Source organism: Schistocerca piceifrons, chromosome 9, assembly GCF_021461385.2.
Source record: "Schistocerca piceifrons isolate TAMUIC-IGC-003096 chromosome 9, iqSchPice1.1, whole genome shotgun sequence".
Lineage (NCBI taxonomy): Eukaryota > Metazoa > Arthropoda > Insecta > Orthoptera > Acrididae > Schistocerca > Schistocerca piceifrons.
In genome coordinates this window covers 203,705,412-203,724,469 of record NC_060146.1, presented here as the reverse complement: position 1 = coordinate 203,724,469, position 19,058 = coordinate 203,705,412, and the positions used below count along the sequence as shown (strand labels likewise).

General features: G+C 42.7%; 1 protein-coding gene across 5 annotated transcripts in view; it reads left to right on the top strand.

Annotated features, from left to right (window-relative positions):
- LOC124716904 (kinesin light chain) overlaps window positions 1–19,058 on the top strand; it is a 423,269-nt gene that overhangs the window by 272,867 nt on the left and 131,344 nt on the right. For all 5 annotated transcript variants that reach the window (XM_047243463.1, XM_047243466.1, XM_047243462.1 and 2 more), the window contains one exon: window positions 115–358. In XM_047243463.1, the coding sequence (XP_047099419.1) occupies window positions 140–358 (219 nt within the window). In that variant the 5' untranslated portion in view covers window positions 115–139. The remainder of the gene's footprint in view (window positions 1–114; window positions 359–19,058) is intronic.

Below are 19,058 nucleotides of genomic sequence, written 5' to 3'. Positions count from 1 at the left end.
CGCGACTCAATGTTCACAACACGGAGCGCTCTTCCACGACTTTTAGTGCGCCTTGCCCGCACTGTGTACAGGTTGTGACTCTGTGCTGATGTGGTGCGTCGTTTGGTGTTGCAGGAAGAAGATTGAGTCGATCGGCAAGATGACGCAGATGACGCAGGAGGAGATCGTGACGAACACGAAGACGGTGGTGCAGGGCCTGGAGGCGCTCAAGAACGAGATCAACTCGATCCTGAACGGGCTGTCGCCGGCGCTGGAGCCACAGGGGCCGGCCGGCTCCCCCGACCACGCGGGCGCCGAGAAGGCGGGGCTCGTCCGCAAGTTCCTCGACACCATAGAGCTGGGCCTGGGCGAGGCGCAGGTGAGTGTCGCGGGGCAGCTGGCCGGCGCGCCGCGCGCTGCCAGGGTCTCCTAAGTTTTAATAAATACACTTCTGGCCATTAAAATTGCCACATCAAGAACAAATGCAGATGATAAACGGGTATTCATCGGACAAATATACTGGAACTGACATGTGCTCACATTTTCACGCAATTTGGGTGCATAGATCCTGAGAAATCAGCACCCAGAACAGCCACCTCTGGCCGGAATAACGGCCTTGATACGCCTGGGCATTGAGTCAAACAGAGCTTGGATGGCGTCCATGCAGCTTCAACATGATACCACAGTTCATCAAGAGTAGTGACTGGTGTATTGTGACGAGCCAGTTACTCGGCCACCATTGACCTGGCCTTTTCAATTGGTGAGAGATCTGGAGAATGTGCTGGCCAGTGCGGTAGTCGAACATTTTATATACCCAGGAAGGCCCGTACAGGACCTGCAACATGCGGTCTTGCATTATCCTGCTGAAATGTAGGGTTTCGCAGGGGTCGAATTAAGGGTAGACCCACGGGTCGTAACACATCTGAAATGTAACGTCCACTGTTCAAAGTGCCGTCAATGCGAACAAGAGGTGACAGACGTGTAGCCAATGTCACCCCATACCATCACGCCGGGTGATACGCCAGTATGGCGATGACGAATACACGCTCCCAATGTGCGTTCGCCGCGATGTCGCCAAACACGGATGCGACCATCGTGAGGCTGTAAACAGAACGTGGATTCATCCGAAAAAATGACGTTTTGCCATTCGTGCACCCAGGTTCTTCGTCGAATACACCATCGCAGGTGCTCCTGTCTGTGATGCAGCGTCAAGGGTAACCGCAGTCACGATCTGCGAGCTGATAGTCCATGCTGCTGCAAACGTCGAACTGTTCGTGATGGTGGTTGTTGTCTTGCAAACGTCCCCATCTGTTGACTCAAGGATCGAGACGTGGCCGCACGATCCGTTACAGCCGTGCGGATAAGATGCCTATTATCTCGACTGCTAGTGATACGAGGCCGTTGCGATCCAGCAAGGCGTTCCGTATTACCCTCCTAAACCCACCGATTCCACATTCTGCTAACAGTCATTGGATCTCGACCAGCGGGAGCAGCAATGTCGCGCTACGGTAAGCCGCAATCGCGATAGGCTACAATCCGACCTTTATGAAAGTCGGAAACGTGATGGTACGCATTTCTTTTCCTTACACGAGGCATCACAACAACGTTTCACCAGACAACGCCGGTCAACTGCTGTTTGTGTATGAGAAATCACTTCGAAACTTTCCTCATGTCAGCGCGTTGTAGGTGTCGCCACCGGCGCCAACCTTGTATGAATGCTCTGAAAAGCTTAATCATTTGCATATCACAGCATCTTCTTCCTGTCGGTTAAATTTCGCGTCTGTAGCATGTCATCTTCGTGGTGTAGCAATTTTAATGGCTAGTAGTCTAAATACATAGACCTGTTTATTTCTGCTATGTTTTACATCAGTTTACAGCTTGACGATTTAGCTATTTTTTCACATAATCACTATTTCTGTCGATGCATTTTTGTAGATGCTGTGGCAGTTTTTGTATGCCCATGTCATACTAGCTCGCCGCCACGCTGTTTAGAAAGTTATGAACCCCTTGTTTCACCTCGTCGTCGGAGCCGAATCGCTGGGACCACAATTAACGCTGACAGGTACTGTGAGACCCAGAAAAAACTCATACGGGAAATTCAGAAACGGAGAAGAGGAATGTTGAGCAAGGGCGTACACATTCTCCGTGACAACGCTCGCCCACACATCTCCCGGCAAACCGTTGCTCTCCTGCAACAGATTCAGTGGAACATAATCACCCACCCACCTACCCTATAGTCCTGACTTGGTGCCCAGTTAGTGTCACCTGTGCCCTAGGTTAAAAGAACGTTTGGCCGGAAAGCGATTCAGCTCCGACGACAAGGTGGAAGAAGAGGAACTTTCTGAACAGCATTGCGGCGAGGTGGTATGACGTGGGCATACAAAAACTGCCACAGCGTCTACAGAAATACATCTATAGAGATGGTGATTATCGAAAAATAGCTAAATGTTCAAGCTGTAAACTGATGTAAACCATTATAGAAATAAGCAGGTCTATGTACTTACAAAAAAAATAGAACTTACTTTTGGGCTTACCCTCGTATATATTTATAAATGTGCTGCAGTAAGGTGCTGTATATTTTTAAATGTTCTACACGACGGTCTGTTTCGGCTTGTTGCCACTATCTGGTAAGATTATCTATCCGTAAGTCGTGGGTGTTTTAGGTTTGCAGTGATATTGGTACTTACGTTTAGTTGGAAGTGACGACCATATTGCAATTAGTCAATTTTTTGTCATGTCGTTGCAACTATATTACTTTTTGTCTTTACGAAACGGGAAAATACGATTTTGTGTGACATTTTGACAGATCTTTCTTTATTACGATGCAATAAGTGTATGCTTAGAAAGTACATACAGCTTACCAGAGATGTTAAACTTCGGTGTTCTTTTTCCCTTAACATTTTATCTATGGTCTGTGTAAGTTTTGTTTAGAATATGACTATTTCTTTTCGTATTCTGTTATATCAATAACGTTTTCAGAATAGTATTTATGTTTAAAATCCGGTGTGTTCGGTTAGAATTTCGTGTGGATATTTCCTTCTATGAATATAAAATTTCAGTTTTCCGAGAATGGTCACAGTAAGTCCTTTCGGTATTTTGTGTAATATTTCTAACGCACTTTCCATTTTCTCGGTTTCGTGGTGTGGAGTTTTCGGATGTAAATGGAATCTTGACGGATTACTGCGTTAGAAATATTTTGCAAGAACATTCTCGAAGAACTGGAAATTGATATTCATATAAGGAAATGTCCACACGAAATTCTTAATGAACATACAGATTTTAAACATAAATACTACATTGAAAATTTTGACATGATAAAATAAGAAAAGAAAGTCGTATTCTAAACAAACCCATACATACTACAGATATAATTTAAGTAAGATCAGGACAACGAAATGTAACATCTCTGGCAAGCTGTTCATACTTTGTAAACAAATAGCATCGTAGTAAAGAACTGTCAAAATATCAGAAAAAACGTGTTTATTTTTTGTAACTACAAAAATGTTATACCAACGAAGACATGGCAGAAAAAGTTTATTGTAGATGCAATGTAGTTGTCACTTCCAACTATACATAAGTACTAATGCAGTTGTACACACAAAACAGCCACAGTTCACGTATAGATAATCTTATTAATAATTATTTTTGCAGGTCGCTTTATGGCAATAAGCCGAAACAGGCTTGTCTACTAGAATACTAAAATAAAAAACTATTTTTTGCAGCTGGTTTTGGTGCACGGGTTTTCAATATGTCATATTCTGACGTATAAAAGGCTGCGTGCCAAACAGAACGTAAATATCTGTACAGTGGTAGCCATTCCTGGTATAAGGCGTATTCAATGACTAACGTCCAGGGTCACTATTTAACTGAATGAAGTTCCACGCATACAGAGCTGTCTGCCGACTCTTCAGGAAATTACTGCAGTCCAGAATGAGATTTTCACTCGGCAGCGAAGTGTGCGCTGATATGAAACTTCCTGGCAGATTAAAACTGTGTGCCCGACCGAGACTCGAACTCGGGACCTTTGCCTTTCGCGGGCAAGTGCTCTACCATCTGAGCTACCGAAGCACGACTCACGCCCGTTACTCACAGCTTTAGTTCTGCCAGTATCTCGTCTCCTACCTTCCAAACTTTACAGAAGCTCTCCTGCGAACCTAGCAGAACTAGCACTCCTGAAAGAAAGGATATTGCGGAGACATGGCTAGTATCTCGTCTCCTACCTTCCAAACTTTACGCAGGAGAGCTTCTGTAAAGTTTGGAAGGTAGGAGACGAGATACTGGCAGAAGTAAAGCTGTGAGTACCGGGCGTGAGTCGTGCTTGGGTAGCTCAGATGGTAGAGCACTTGCCCGCGAAAGGCAAAGGTCCCGAGTTCGAGTCTCGGTCGGGCACAGTTTTAATCTGCCAGGAAGTTTCAATTACTGCAGTCTTTTGGCGATTTCGTAGTTTTTTGCCAGTCGGTTAGAGCAGATTCCAATGGCCGAGGCAATTGTAAATTCCGCAATTTTTGAAGTGCGCAGTGTGATCAGATTTTTGCTTGCAGAGGAATTTTCAGCTTCTGAAGTCGTTCGCGAGTTACGTTTAGTGTATGTACCTGAAATAATGAGTGACAAGTTCGAAAATAATGTCGAGAATTTCAGAATGGCTGTACAAATGTTGACGATGAACAGCGGAGTGGCAGTGCCAGTATTTGGACGGATGACAGATCGATGAAGTGAACCAAAAAGTTCGAAGTGACGACGATGGACGATTAATGTCTGGCTAATGAATTCCAGAATGTTGCTCGAACCACCGTTTACACGATTGTCACTGAACGATTGTGTGCGAGGTAGGTTCCAAAAATGATCACTGGTCAGAACGAAGAATGCGTAGTGCACCATAGTGATCGGAGCGCAGTAGACAAGGAAAAGATAAATCGTTTTCCCACATTGTTGCGAGCGACGAGACGTGTCTGTCGCACACGAACGCAGAATCGAAACAGCTGTCTAACAAGGGAACCTCCCCATCGCAGCCCCCTCAGATTTAGTTATAAGTTGGCACAGTGGATAGGCCTTGAAAAACTGAACACAGATCAATCGAGAAAACAGGAAGAAGTTGTGTGGAACTATGGAAAAAATAAACAAAATATACAAACTGAGTAGTCCATGGGTAACATATGCAACATCAAGGCATATATAGATACAGGAGCGCCGTGGTCCCGTGGTTAGCGTGAGCAGCTGCGGAGTGAAAGGTCCTTGGTTCAAGCCTACCCTTGAGCGAAAAGTTTACTTACTTTGTTTTTGCAAGTTATGATCTGTCCGTTCGTTCATTGACGTCTCTATTCACTGTAATAAGTTTAGAGCCTGTGTTTTGCGACGGCACCGCAAAACCGTGCGATTAGTAGACGAAAGGACGTGCCTCTCCAATGGGAACCGAAAACATTTGATCCAGGAAAACACGTCAAATATATTCTATACGACACTGGTGACGGCATGTGCGTCACATGACAGGAATATGTTGTCGACCCACCTAACTTGCACACTTGGCGAATGGGTAAAAAGGTTCTTCAACCTTGCCCGATTTAGGTTTTCTTGTGGATGTGATCATCACTCCCAAAAAAGTGATGAAAACATAAAAGTGTGTCACATAAACTGCAACAAATGAATGCAACAGTTCCACAGTCGCACAGTTTTCTCTGTGCTCTGTCAAAACATATGTTTTTAACGTTTTCAAATTTTTCCCTGTGTAGACCGTCAAATCCCGCATATGTCCAAGTAAATCTAAACACATCCTGGAATTCTGGAGAGCGAAATTGATTATGTGTGAGTGCCTGAACTCTGATAATTGTCTGAAAATAAAAATTAAAACTTTTTGCTGGAGGGAAGACTTGAACCAAGGACCTCTAGGTCCGTAGCTGTTTACGCTAACCACGGGACCACGGCGCGCCTGTGCCCGCATCATCCTTGATGTTGCCTATCTTGCGCATGGACTACTCAGTTTGTATATTTTCCTTATTTTTTCATAGTTCCACACAACTTCTTCCTGTTTTCTCGATTTATCTGTGTTCAGTTTTTCAAGGCCTATCTACTGTGCCAACTTATAACTAAATCTGAGGGGGGTGGGATGGGGAGGTTTCCTTGTAAGCAGTGCCACCATTAAAGTTCACCCACGCCAAGAGAGTACAAGTAATCGCCGTTCTCGAAACGGAAATGATGGCTGCCGTTTTCTGGGACAAACAGGGCGTCCTTTTGATTTATTTAATGGACCATGGGTCAAAAACTACAGCTGACGTATACTGTGGAAGGCTATCCAGATTGAGACCACTTGCAATCCAAAACAGACGCCACGTGAAACTGTCGTCTGGCATAGTCCTTCTTCGCAATGCACGTCCTGACACACTGCCAAAACCGAGAAGATCAAATATTTTCATTGGGAAGTTTTTGATCACTCTCTGTACAGTCTCGATCTTGGACCAAACGACTATTTCCTTTCTTGAGTTTGAAAGTCTGGTTGGCAAAGATTTGAAAAAGACGAAACCATTTAGTTCAGTTCCCAGGCGTCAGACTTCTATCCAGAGGTATTAAAGAAGCTGATGTAGCGTTACATTAATTCTACAGATATGAACAGCGATTATGTGGAAAAGTAAAATAGATCGTTGTAAAATGTTACTATCAGTATAATCCTTTTCTCACGAGCTTATTTTTTATGACCATACAGACCGTAGTTTTGGAATACGCCTCGCACGTTGTCTGTCGTTTGATGCCAAAGAGATTACGTGTGTTTTGGTATAGCGGCGATTATTTTGTGTCAGAATTGGGCAGGAGAATAAAATGCGAGAAAGTTCCAGCAATATTAAATATTGTTATTGCCGACGCTGTTGTAAGTAGAACAAGGATTTTGAGAGTGGCATAAGCTTTGTGAAGACGGAAGTCGTTGCAGATTAAGGCCGACCTGGACATTAGAGTAAATCATTAACCCACGAAGTAGTGGAAAAAGTGAAACAAGTGATTCTGGTCAATAGCCGAATCAAAATCACCGAAGTTGCTGATGTTAGCATATCACTTTGCTCATGCCATGAAATTGTTCCGAATGTTTTGGATATGACACTTGCGAGAGCAAACTTTGTTCCAAAATTGCTGAATTTCGAACAAAAACAGTGGCCAATGAATGTTGCTCAGGAGTCTGTATGATGTCAAGAACGATGCAGAAATGCCGAAGCGTGCCACTTCAGGTGATGAAACATAGGTTTGCGGATGTGACGTGGAAACTAAGGTTCAGTCGTCACGGTGGACGCGTCCTGGATCGCAAAGACCGAAGAAAGTTCGACAGTTGCGGTCGAATGCGAAGGGTATGCTCGCTGAGTTCTTGGCCCAAGGTCAAAGAGTTTTACTTTAAAGTTCAACGCCGTTCCGTGAAGCAACCCGGAAGAAAACGTCCATGTTTGAGGCGAAACAATTCAAGGGTTTTGCAGCCGAAAATACCTGTTGACATAAAATTCCTTCTCCGTGAATTTTTGGCTCAACAGTGCTACAATGATGCCCCAACCTCCATATTCGTCAGACATGACACCATGTGATTTTTGTGTATTTTTTTAAAAGAAAATCGTAATGGCGCAACGTTTTGCAAGTATAGAGTAAAAATGCATCGCTGGCATTTAATAGCTGTTCTAAAGATACCGGTAGTTCCAGAGGTGTTTCTGGGACAGAAAAAATCGCAGGCATTATTACATATTATTAAACGGAGAAATGGTTTTAAGCGGATATCATTGATGAAGGCGAAGAAAGAAAATTATTAAAGTTTCATAATTTTTTACCTCGTATATTGTTGGCTGTAGGGTTCGCTATATTTTCATTTTGTATTTGGGCGTGCTCGTTGTTTATTGTTAATACTTAAACTTTCCTGTGAAAGAAATGAAATTGGAGGCGTCATTATAAAATTGGAAATAGATGGAAATGGGGAATAAGACATTGCGAGAATAATTTGACAGAGCACTGGAAGATCTGAGTCGGAAACGAGGTGCTGAAGTAGCCATAACGAAACTATTCCGCCTGGTATGACACAGGCAAAATACGTTCGAACTTCGAGAAGAATGTTACAATTCCAATACCAAAGGAAGCAGGTGCTGACAGGTGTTTGTGTTACCGAACTACCAGTTCAGTAAGTCATATTCGCAAAATACCGACACAAATTATTTACAAAAGAATGGAAAAGCTGGTAGAAGCCGACCACGTGGAAGATCTGTTCGGTTTCCAGAGGAATGTAGGAACACGCGAGTGTGACCTATAATAAATGGTAGGTCAAAGAAAAACCTTCGTTTATAGCATTTACAGATGCAGATAGTGTTTGTGACAGTGCCTACTGGAATACACTGTTTGAAATTCTGAAAGTGGCACATATATTTAAAAAAAAAAGTTATTCACAATTCCTGCAGTTTGAGCCGAAGGACATGATCGGGAAACGGTGATAGGGAAGGGAATGAAACAAGAGTTGCAGCCTATCCCGGAAGTTACTCAACCTCTGCGTAATACAACAGTTAAAGGAAATAAGGGACAGATTTGAAGATGGAATTGAAGTTCAGAGAGAAGAAGTGAAATCTTCAGGGTTTGCCGATGACATAGTAATTTTTGGACACAGCAAAGGACTAGCAACAGCAGTTGAAGAGAATGGAAAGTATCTTGGAAAGAAATTAATAGATGATAGACAACAAAAATGAAACAAGGGTAGACAAATTCAAATGAATTCAACGAGGCGATGCTGAGGGCATTAGAGAAAGAAACGTGACTTAACGCAGATCAGTTTTGCTTTTTGGGCAGCGAAATAACTGATGGACTAAGTAGAGGGATGAGAAACGCAGATTGGCTATACCACGGAAAGCATTTCTGAAAAGGAGAAACCTTTTAACACATTTTACAAAGCCTTCGGGAAGGAATTTGTCGGGAATAGCCTTGTATTGTTGTGGAACGTGGACGATAAACAGTTGAGACAAGAAGAGTAGAAACGTCATCAGTGATACAGAAAAGTGCTTAAGGTTAGGTGGGTGGATGGAGTGTCTAATGAGAAGGGACTCAATCGAACTGCAGAGAATAATTTATGGCGTAACTTAACTAAAGGTATTGGATTACTTTTGAATGCATTATGGGAACAGCAGTGATCAATGTCTTGTAAATAATTACTATTACAAACAGTCTTGATCACGATTTATTTTATAAGGTGACCGGTTTCGACCACTACTGTGGTCATCTTCAGACCATTGAGTGGAAACCCCTTTCTGTTGGAGAATCACAACAGAAAGGGGTTTCCACTCAATGGTCTGAAGATGACCACAGTAGTGGTCGAAACCGGTCACCTTATAAAATAAATCGTGATCAAGACTGTTTGTAATAGTAATTATAAAGGTATTGGCTTTCATGCCACATCTTCAGCCATGATGGGATATGGGATGGGGTGGGGGTTAAAATTATACAAGAAAATTAAGGCTCGAATACGGCAAGCAGGTACAAATGGATTTCAGTAACGGTAGTTAAAGATGGAGGTTTACACAGGATATAGTAGCGCATAGAGCTGCATCAGATTTTCGCGATCCCTCGTGTAAAGTGTAATAAACAGCATATGAAGGTATGTCTAGTGACACACCTTTATTTGAATACGTATACTGTCTTCATGTAGTACTTTTGTTTTGTACTCAGGATGCCTCACATTGTCAAGCGCCTCAACAGCTTCATACATTTCTATTAGATTTGTAGTTGCGGGACACAAAACGTAATTATTACTTTGATCTACAATAAAAATAGTTCTTAATGCACATAGTGTATTGAACATGTATTTACTTTCAGATATTGGTCCTTTAGTGCTTTATAAACTGCTTCACACGTTCCAGGTATTATTTTAATGTGCAGTGTGGTATTAGTGCTGTACTGTAAGCTAGAGTAAGTCTCTCCTGTAGCTAGATATCGGAGCGTTAGAGCCTGTCTTCTGCAGATACGGCCGTTCTTGAGTAAGTATTGTGCTTTGTGATATGACGAACACCTCACTGAGCAAATACTGAAATTTATGCTCATCCATTCTTAAGTAATTTATGTACGAATTGACGTCCTCCACTACAAGCTGACAACAAGTTTTGTTGACTGCTTTTATAGTCTCGTCTTAAAACCCGCGGCTTCACCCAGGTACGCTTCTTCCCCCCCCCCCCCCCCCCCCCCCCCCCTCCCTCCCGCTTCTCTTTCAATTGCGCACACAGTGCAATTGTGGTACATATAACTGCTGCGCATAAGTTGTTGTTATCAGCAATCTTGAACTTGACGAAAAATATGATAGCAGTGTAATAGCCCATTATAGCGCCACGTCAAGTATCTTAGTCAATAAAATTAGACGAATATGTGACGTCTCAAATATGAGATCGACAGGAAGTGCAAAATGGTTAACAGGGGTGGCTAGAGAACAAATGTAAGGATGTAGAGGCTTATCTCACTAGGGATAAGATAGATACTGCCTACAGGAAAATTAGAGAGACCTTTGGAGAAAAGAGAACCACTTGTACGGATATCAAGAGCTCAGATGGAAACATAGTGCTAAGCAAATAAGGGAAAGCAGAAAGATGGAGTATATAGAGGGTCTTTACAAGGGCGATGTATTTGAAGACAATATTATGGAAATGGAAGAGGATGAAGATGAAATGGGAGATATGATACTGCGTGAAGAGTTTGACAGCAGTGAAAGACCTGAGTCGAAACAAAGCCCCGGGAGTAGATACCATGCCATTAGAACTATTGACGGCCTTGGGAGAGCCAGTCCTGACAAAACTCTACCATCTGGTGAGAAATATGTAGGAGACGGGCGACGTACCCTCAGACTTCAAGAATATAATAATTCCAATCCCAAAGAAAGCAGGTGTTGACAGATGTGAAAATTACCAAACAATCAGTTTAATAAGCCACAGCTGCAAAGTACTAACACGAATTCTTTACAGACGAATGGAAAAACTAGTAGAAGCCCACCTCGGGGAAGATCAGTTTGGATTCCGTAGAAATACTGGAACACGTGAGGCAATACTGACCTTAAGACTTACCTTAGAAGAAAGATTAAGGAAAGGCAAACCTACGTTTCTAGCATTTGTAGACTTAGAGAAAGCTTTTGACAATGTTGACTGGAATACTATCTTTCAAATTCTAAAGGTGGCAGGGGTAAAATACAGGGAGCGAAAGGCTATTTACATTTTGTACAGGAACCAGATGGCAGTTATAAGAGTAGAGGGACATGAAAGGGAAGCAGTTGTTGGAAGGGAGTGAGACAGGCTTGTAGCCTCTCCCCGATGTTGTTCAATCTGTATATTGAGCAAGCAGTGAAGGAAACAAAAGAAAAAATTCGGAGTAGGTATTAAAATCCGTGGAGAAGAAATAAAAACTATGAGGTTCGCCGATGAGATTGTAATTCTGTCAGAGACAGCAAAGGACTTGGAAGAACAGTTGAACGGAATGGACAGTGTCTTGAAAGGAGCATACAAGATGAACATCAACAAAAGCAAAACGAGGATAATGGAATGTAGTCAAATTAAGTAGGGGTGATGCTGAGGGAATTAGATTGGGAAAAGACACTTAAAGTAGTAAAGGAGGTTTGCTATTTGGGAAGCAAAATAACTGATGGTCGAAGTAGAGAGGATATAAAATGTAGACTGGCAACGGCAAGGAAAGCGTTTCTGAAGAAGAGAAATTTGTTAACATCGAGTATAGATTTGAGTGTCAGCAAGTAGTTTCTGAAAGTATTTGTATGGAGTGTAGCCATGTATGGAAGTGAAACATGGACGATAAATAGTTTGGACAAAGAGAGAGGAGAAGCTTTCGAAATGTGGTGCTACAGAAGAATGTTGAATATTAGATGGGTAGATCACAAGTAATGAGGAGGTATTGAATAGAATTGGGGAGAAGAGGAGTGTGTGGCACAACTTGACCACAAGAAGGGATCGGTTGGTAGGACATGTTCTGAGGCATCAAGGGATCACAAATGTAGCATTGGAGGGCAGCGTGGAGGGTAAAAATCGTAGAGGGAGACCAAGAGATGAATACACTAAGCAGATTCAGAAGGATGTAGGTTGCAGTAAGTACTGGGAGATGAAGCAGCTTGCACAGGATAGAGTAGCATGGAGAGCTTCATCAAACCAGCCTCAGGACTGAAGACCACAGCAACAACAAAAGCATGTGATCATGTCTTTGATCAAATCTTTGTCAAAGAAATATGGTAGTGTAATACCGGTGTCTTTGAGGAGTGGAGCTGCAGACGCGCCGCAGGATGTGGCATGGTGGAGGGCGGGCAGCGATCGGCTTTGTTCCGGCGGCCACAGGTGGCTGCCCGTATTGAGCGCTGTGCAGGCGCCACCGATGAGTCACCCTACCGCCAGCACGCTGCTATAGGCCTCACAGGGGGCCGGCCGACAGAACTGTCACGAAATGCGGTCGTCGGCGAGGCGTGCGCCGTTGTAAGGAAATGAGCGAACATTGCCGTTTGACGTCGTCAATCCCTGCCGGAGTACGTGTTTTCTAAAGCCGTCCTGTCAACGGCACGGTAACACCAGGGGCTGGCGACATTACAGAGTGGAATGGCACTTTTTGCCTCGTAGGGAATAACGTGCCGTGCTGTTACGTCACAAGCAGAACACAGCAGCCGTCATGTTGTACGGCGTTAAACAGCGTATTTGATGGGTTTACTTTCTCACAGGGTACGTGCCACAAATAAAAGCTGTTTTAAAGTATCAGCTAATTAAGAATCTCTCCTACACTTGTCGGTTTGGTTGGTATCAGTTATAATATGCCAGGACATTACATACCGGTAGGTACCGGGTTCCTGAGATAACGCTTTTACTGTTATAACTTGGGTGTAACGAAAGTTTACGGTTTCCATTCTACGGCACAATGATCTCTCAAAAGCGCGTCTTTTTGGTACATTATTCATATTAAATATCAAATAATGACATTTGTAGGTAGTCTTCAGACGTTGTATGCCACGTACTGAGGACTGGTTGCTATGTCGAAAGCGTGGCACAGTTGAAAGCGTCGTGAGCTGCCCAGTCCCTGGGCAGACAAAATACTCAAGCCGGCCAGGAATCGAACACGAGGCCCAGTGAACTGTAAAGACGACGATGGTAGGTTCGCGTCCACTTCTTTCCAAAAAAATTTCGCTCTTAGTTTTCTGCATGATTCTGGGTCTGTCATATTCATCTAATAGAAGACCTCAAAGGGTGTATGATGAATTTGTTGCAAAGGCCAACGACTAGAATGTTTCCCCAACGGCCAGAAATGACGTCAGTCTGCCCGAAAGTAAACACAAGCAACAGACTAGAAGTATGTACTGTTGTCAAATGCGTCATTGCAAAACTTATGACAACTATTTCTTTTCTCGAAAATGGCAACGAATTAAATTCTGAAAAATGCAAGTGGGAGATTAGCTCATGTGTGAACATTACATATAGGGAGATGAAAACACACACACACACACACACACACACACACACACACACACACACACACACACACAAAAGATATAAGACGAGGAAAAAAGATGAAAAATTTTGACGCTTCAAACATGTTTAACTGTCAGTTGCATCAGCACAATAGTACATTACAAGCTAATCGCGTTGCATGACATCAGAAGTCTCCCCAAGAATCCACAGTAACGTGACGTAACGCTAGACGGCAGTTGTTTCCACGAGAACGAAGCGTGAACAGACAGCCCACAGAGTGAGTTGCGCGGTCATTCAGGACGCGTGTTACCCGACTTGGAAAGCGCTATGCGTGTAGATTACGGTTCACCGTGGAAGGAGCGCGTGGCGAATGCCACGAGGACCTTGTGGAAGCCGTAGCCTGTTTGGAGAGACTCTTAAAGGCCGCCTCCCTGGCCCGTTCCATTGTGTACTGTTGCAATTCATAGTAAAACACGTTTGAAACGACAAAATGTTTCTTCTCGTGGGTCATCCATCTCCCTACATGTAATGTTTACATGTGAACTAACCTTCCACCTGCATATGTCATAGTTTTTAAAATTCGTCAGCATTTTCGAGTCAGTTGCCATGACTTCTGCAATGACCCTCGTATATAATCTGCGTTTACGGACTAGCTCGTGTTTATATCATGGCGGTAAATATTTCCCATAATGATGGTGAGCAGCTTCGAATAAATCTCCATACATTCGATTGAAATTAAGAAACGAATGTAGTCGATTTCTCAACTGTATGTGAGAAAGTACGTCAATCCAGTGTTTGATAGTCAATAGAACATCGAGAATACGGATGTTACGCATGCGCAAACTGACATTACACTGTACCTGAACTATATTCAATTTAAAACCGAAAATGGAATGCAGATGCAGTTAGAGAACGAATGACATCTGCTACTATGTATTTGAGACAGTTATACATTATTACGTAATGTCCACTACCAGCAATTCGCTGTTAGTCAATGACCAGTCCAGAATCTTCTTGGCGATTTTCTTCGCTCTTCTTCGACAACAGCTAACAGGGTTATGGTAGATATACGGGGTACGGGGTGTTTAAAAAGTCTCTCCGCTTCAAGTGGACTCTCCCAACATTCCACTGTTTCCTTTATCTCAGCCAGCGTCAGTAGTATCGTTGGTGTGTGTCGTTACGTGTTGACGTAAACATTTTAGTTCCTTTGTTCGCTTGTTTCGTTTTTGTCACTGTTAAAATGCTAACCATTGAAGAACGTGTGTTTTTAGTCGACCAAGTGTTTAAAGCTGTCGGTAAATACAGTTTCAGTTCGTTAAACACTTAATTCTTTGTTCCCGGAGACAACACTACCAGATCGCGATACTATGCGAGATTTAACAAATTTCGAAGTACGGGCTCAGTGACAGATGCACCGAGAAGTGGTCGTCCTAGCGTTTTGTCAGAGGATAAACTTCTCGATATTTCCGATAAAATATCCAGGAGTCTGAACAAGTCAGTAAGAAAACTCGCCCAGAAAAAATCGATGTTAGTGTCGGAACGGCGCACACAGCTGTAAGGAAGAAATTATCACTTTTCCCATACAAAGTGACAGCCGTGCAAGAACTGAAAAATACTGAACATGGCAAGAGACTCCATTATTGCCAATGGTTCAAAAATTTCGTTAAGCAAAATGAAAGGGATATTCTTAATGAAACGTTTTTCACTGATGAGGCGTTGTTTTTTATCCGGGCACATGAATTCGCAAAATTATCGTATGTGGAATACTGCAAATCCATTGTGTATTCATGAGGAGCCACTTTATTCTGTGGAAACAGAAGTTTGGATTGCAATTTCTAGACGTCGGATTGTGGGTCCCATATTTTGCAACGAAACTCGCAACGATAGTGCAGTGATATTCTGTACCCATTCATAGGAGAACTTGGTTTAAGTGAAATACTGAAAGGTTATTTTCAACAAGATGGTGCAACTGTACATATAGCTCGCGTTTCAATGTCACTGTTTGCTAATGTTTTTGGTGATCGCATAATTTCGCAGGGACTATGTATGGCCTCCACGATCGCCTGACCTAACACCACCTGACTTTTTCTTCTGGGGTGCAGAGAAAGCAACTGTCTATAAAGACCGTAAAAAATCCATTGATAAATTGAAAACTGCAATATCCACTTTCACTGCTTCTGTTACAGAAGAAATGTTACATCTTGTGTTTGGAAACATGATTAGACGATTTGTGTATTCAACAACAGGGGGGACACTTTCAACATTTAATGTGAAAATTTGTAAGTAAAATGAATATTCAGTAAATTAATAACTTGTATCTCACTGAGTTTCATTTCGGTGTATTCACTGCGGCATACGGCACGCGTGGCTAACAAATCATACGGCACTGCGGAGAGACTGTGAACGTCCACGTCAATGTTGGGCACCTCGTCCCATGTGAGGAATGCTTAAGGAACCATTCCAGCAATTGCTGTAATACATTTACGGAAACTGCAGTTCGTTGAAAGAATCGTATGGAAGTGTAATGCATCCGCGCCGGGGGTCCCTGCTACATTCTCGTCCAACCGATTCCCGTTTACGAAAGGTAGCCATGAAGTTTAAATTACTATGTCGGAAAAAAGAAAAAATAACCTGCGACCATGACACTTGGTGTTCCTTTTTCTCCACAAATTCACACCTCAGTGTGACATTTCTCCCCAGTGGTGAATGTTCTGGCGGAGACCTTGGGCGTAGAAGTCAGAATTTTGACTGTTAACGAAACGTTCTCGCTCGGAAAAAGTCACTTCGTAGTCATTCCGGAAGTTAAATTGTGCCTTGATCCGAAGAAGGAGAAAGTAGTCACTGAATGATATCGCAAGCAGCAGAAAGTGTTAATGTGCCCTGTGCACAAGTTAGTTAGATGGGGCGTTGTCGTGGAGCATACACGGGTTCCGGCGCCCGCTTCGTCTTGTGTGACCTCTTGAGTAGATAGAGGTGGTATCGTCCTGTGACGGTCTGCGTAATCTACTAACATCACAATGTCTTGGGTCGTGGTGATTAGGTGGTTTGAGTTCTTGAGTGCTGTTAGTGTTTGGGATCCCCATAGAACATAAGACCGCATTAAAGAAAGACATCGAAGCAAATCAGCGGCGTGCTGCTGGATTTGCTACCGATAGGTTCGACCAGCATGCAAGAATTACGGAGGTGCTTCGTGAACTCAAATGGGAATCCCTGGAGGGAAGATGATCATTTCGCAAGCCACTGTTGTGGAAATTAAGAGAACCGGTGTTTTGAGGCCGAATGCAGATCGGTTGTACTACCGCCAACTGACATTTCGTGTAAGGTCCACGAAGACAAGAGAAACTTGTAGACAGTAGTTTGTCCCTCACTCAGTTTGCGAGTGTAACAAGATGCAGTTACTAGTGCGGTACGTGGTACCGTCTGCCATGTACCTTGCGGTGCCTTGGGGAGTGTGTGTATAGACAACATACAAAGGAATCAGCTGGATTTGGTGCCTCTATTCGGGAAGCTTCCTGAAAGGGTGTTACCAGCCGCAGAACCTAGAAGACAGCGAAATATTTTGTCGTATTTAAAAAATAGTATAAAATGTTAAACTTACCCGTGACTAACTTTTTTTCGCCACCGCATCAATTCAGATTCGTCCGTAGTCAAGCACCAGGGCGACACACTCACCTGACTTTATGTAGGAGGCATTGTGGCACTTCTCAGCAAATTGCTTAGGGAAGTTACACCCGAAACACAACAAAGCAAAAAACACCTAGAAAACATTGTGAAAGGTTTAGGCGTAGAGCAAACGATACAGAAAATACGGAAGGACCGCTAAACCGTAGACATTCCTTAAAGTTAATCTGTAACTTCACGTTAGCTAATAATAAACTGAATAATTCCTACAGTTATTTTAGGCAGACCAAAATTATTTGTAATGTTCCTATATTCAGTAATTTTGTGATTTAATGAGTGTAAGTGGAAAAGAAAGGGATTACTTAAAACATGGTCTTGCAAAATCTTAATGAAATGGTTTGTGCATCTGATTGAAAATAGTAGTGGTAGCTTTTTCAGATAAGGTTACCAGGGAAAAAGATGTGGCTAGCAGAAGATTGCGCCAAATATCACCTCTGCCTAACTAAAATAACTTGTACAGTGAGAATGCAAAAAGGTTTCTCAATGAAACTGAAGCACTTTTCTTGACTCTGGTTTCGCTGTTTCGAGGAAAAGCGGAGCTCCGACCTTAGTTCGAATTGACAACAAATTGTTGACATGATTAGAGACGCTGCAGAAATCTGAAATTCACGTATGATTTAGAATTTTCCTAGTTCGTAATAGCAAATACACTTAAAATTAAAGAGTTGGTAAGACTTAAATATTGACAAAATTGCAAAAGCGTAATTTGTGAAGCTTATACATAGCAAATGTAAAGGGATACGTAACTTTCAAAAGGTACATAGCTGGTGCATGTATTATCATCGGCATAAACTACTTACCTACGTTCAGTAGTTAGAGGTATAACGTCAGGACTGTTTGTTACCCACGGTTGCACCGCGTGTAGTGATGACTGCTCGTGAGCAAGCAAGGTAATTATCGTACGTGCAGGAAGGTCAGCTGCCCTCACGTGGTCGCTTGTTCGGCTAAATATAGCTTGTGATGCGCTCCTGTGATCTTTCTGGGGGTTTTTCTTGTGTGGGATACTCACAGTTTTCCGAGTTCAGAAAAGTTTACTCGAGTTCATCTGTTGATGTTCCCAAATCGGTTTTTTGATGGGACTACTTTATGGTTAAAACCGTTTTGGCCCTTTCGGCAATTAAATATTTCTTACTTCATTGTTAGTACAATTCTTTTCGATTTCGGCGTGTGGCCGTTTGTTGTTGCTGGTGGGAGCTTGTCCGAAGATCGGTTTTGTGGAGCTCTCCGCCCCTTCTTTTAGTCAAGTTGGGCATAAATTTCTTCTATCTCGGTTTCTGTGTAGTACTTCATTAACTACTCCATCTTTCCATCTGATTTCTAGTGCTGTTCTGCAGCAACATAAAGCTTCTGCTATCTTCTTGCCTATGTTGCTTATGATCTACATTTTACCCCTGTATATAAGGCAACAATCCACATACATAGCTTCAGCAAGGACTTCATAACAGTTATAATTTAATAATTTTTCATAATGTGGGGCCACAGTCATAATATATTTCTTTAAAGTCAGTATCGCCATTAGACTGTTTTTTTATGACAGTGTCTAATAGTGTATTTTAAATACGACAGTATGCCATCTTAGCTACTGTATAACACTTGATAATGGCACTTTGGAGCCGAAATCATGAACGTGTAAATGTAACACTGCAAATAAGAAACAGTCTAATGGCGGTACTGACTTTAAAGAGAGAGTTATAATTGATGTTAGCGTACTTACGTTTTTCAGAAAAGCTTTCCGTGCTGTTGCGTGTCTCCAGTTGGTATCCGGTCTACCTACGCTGCCCTAATAGCAAAAATCGTCTACTGCCTGTCAATGCCTAATTTCCTAATATAGTTTTCCATTAGCTAGCGTTCGAAAAATCAGAGCTCTTTCTCTACACTCCATAGCCTTTTGAACAACGTGGGAGTATGAACAAACTGTAAACATAACGAGTCTCCCCCAACCCCTCCGCCCCCACGCCGCCCCTGCACCTT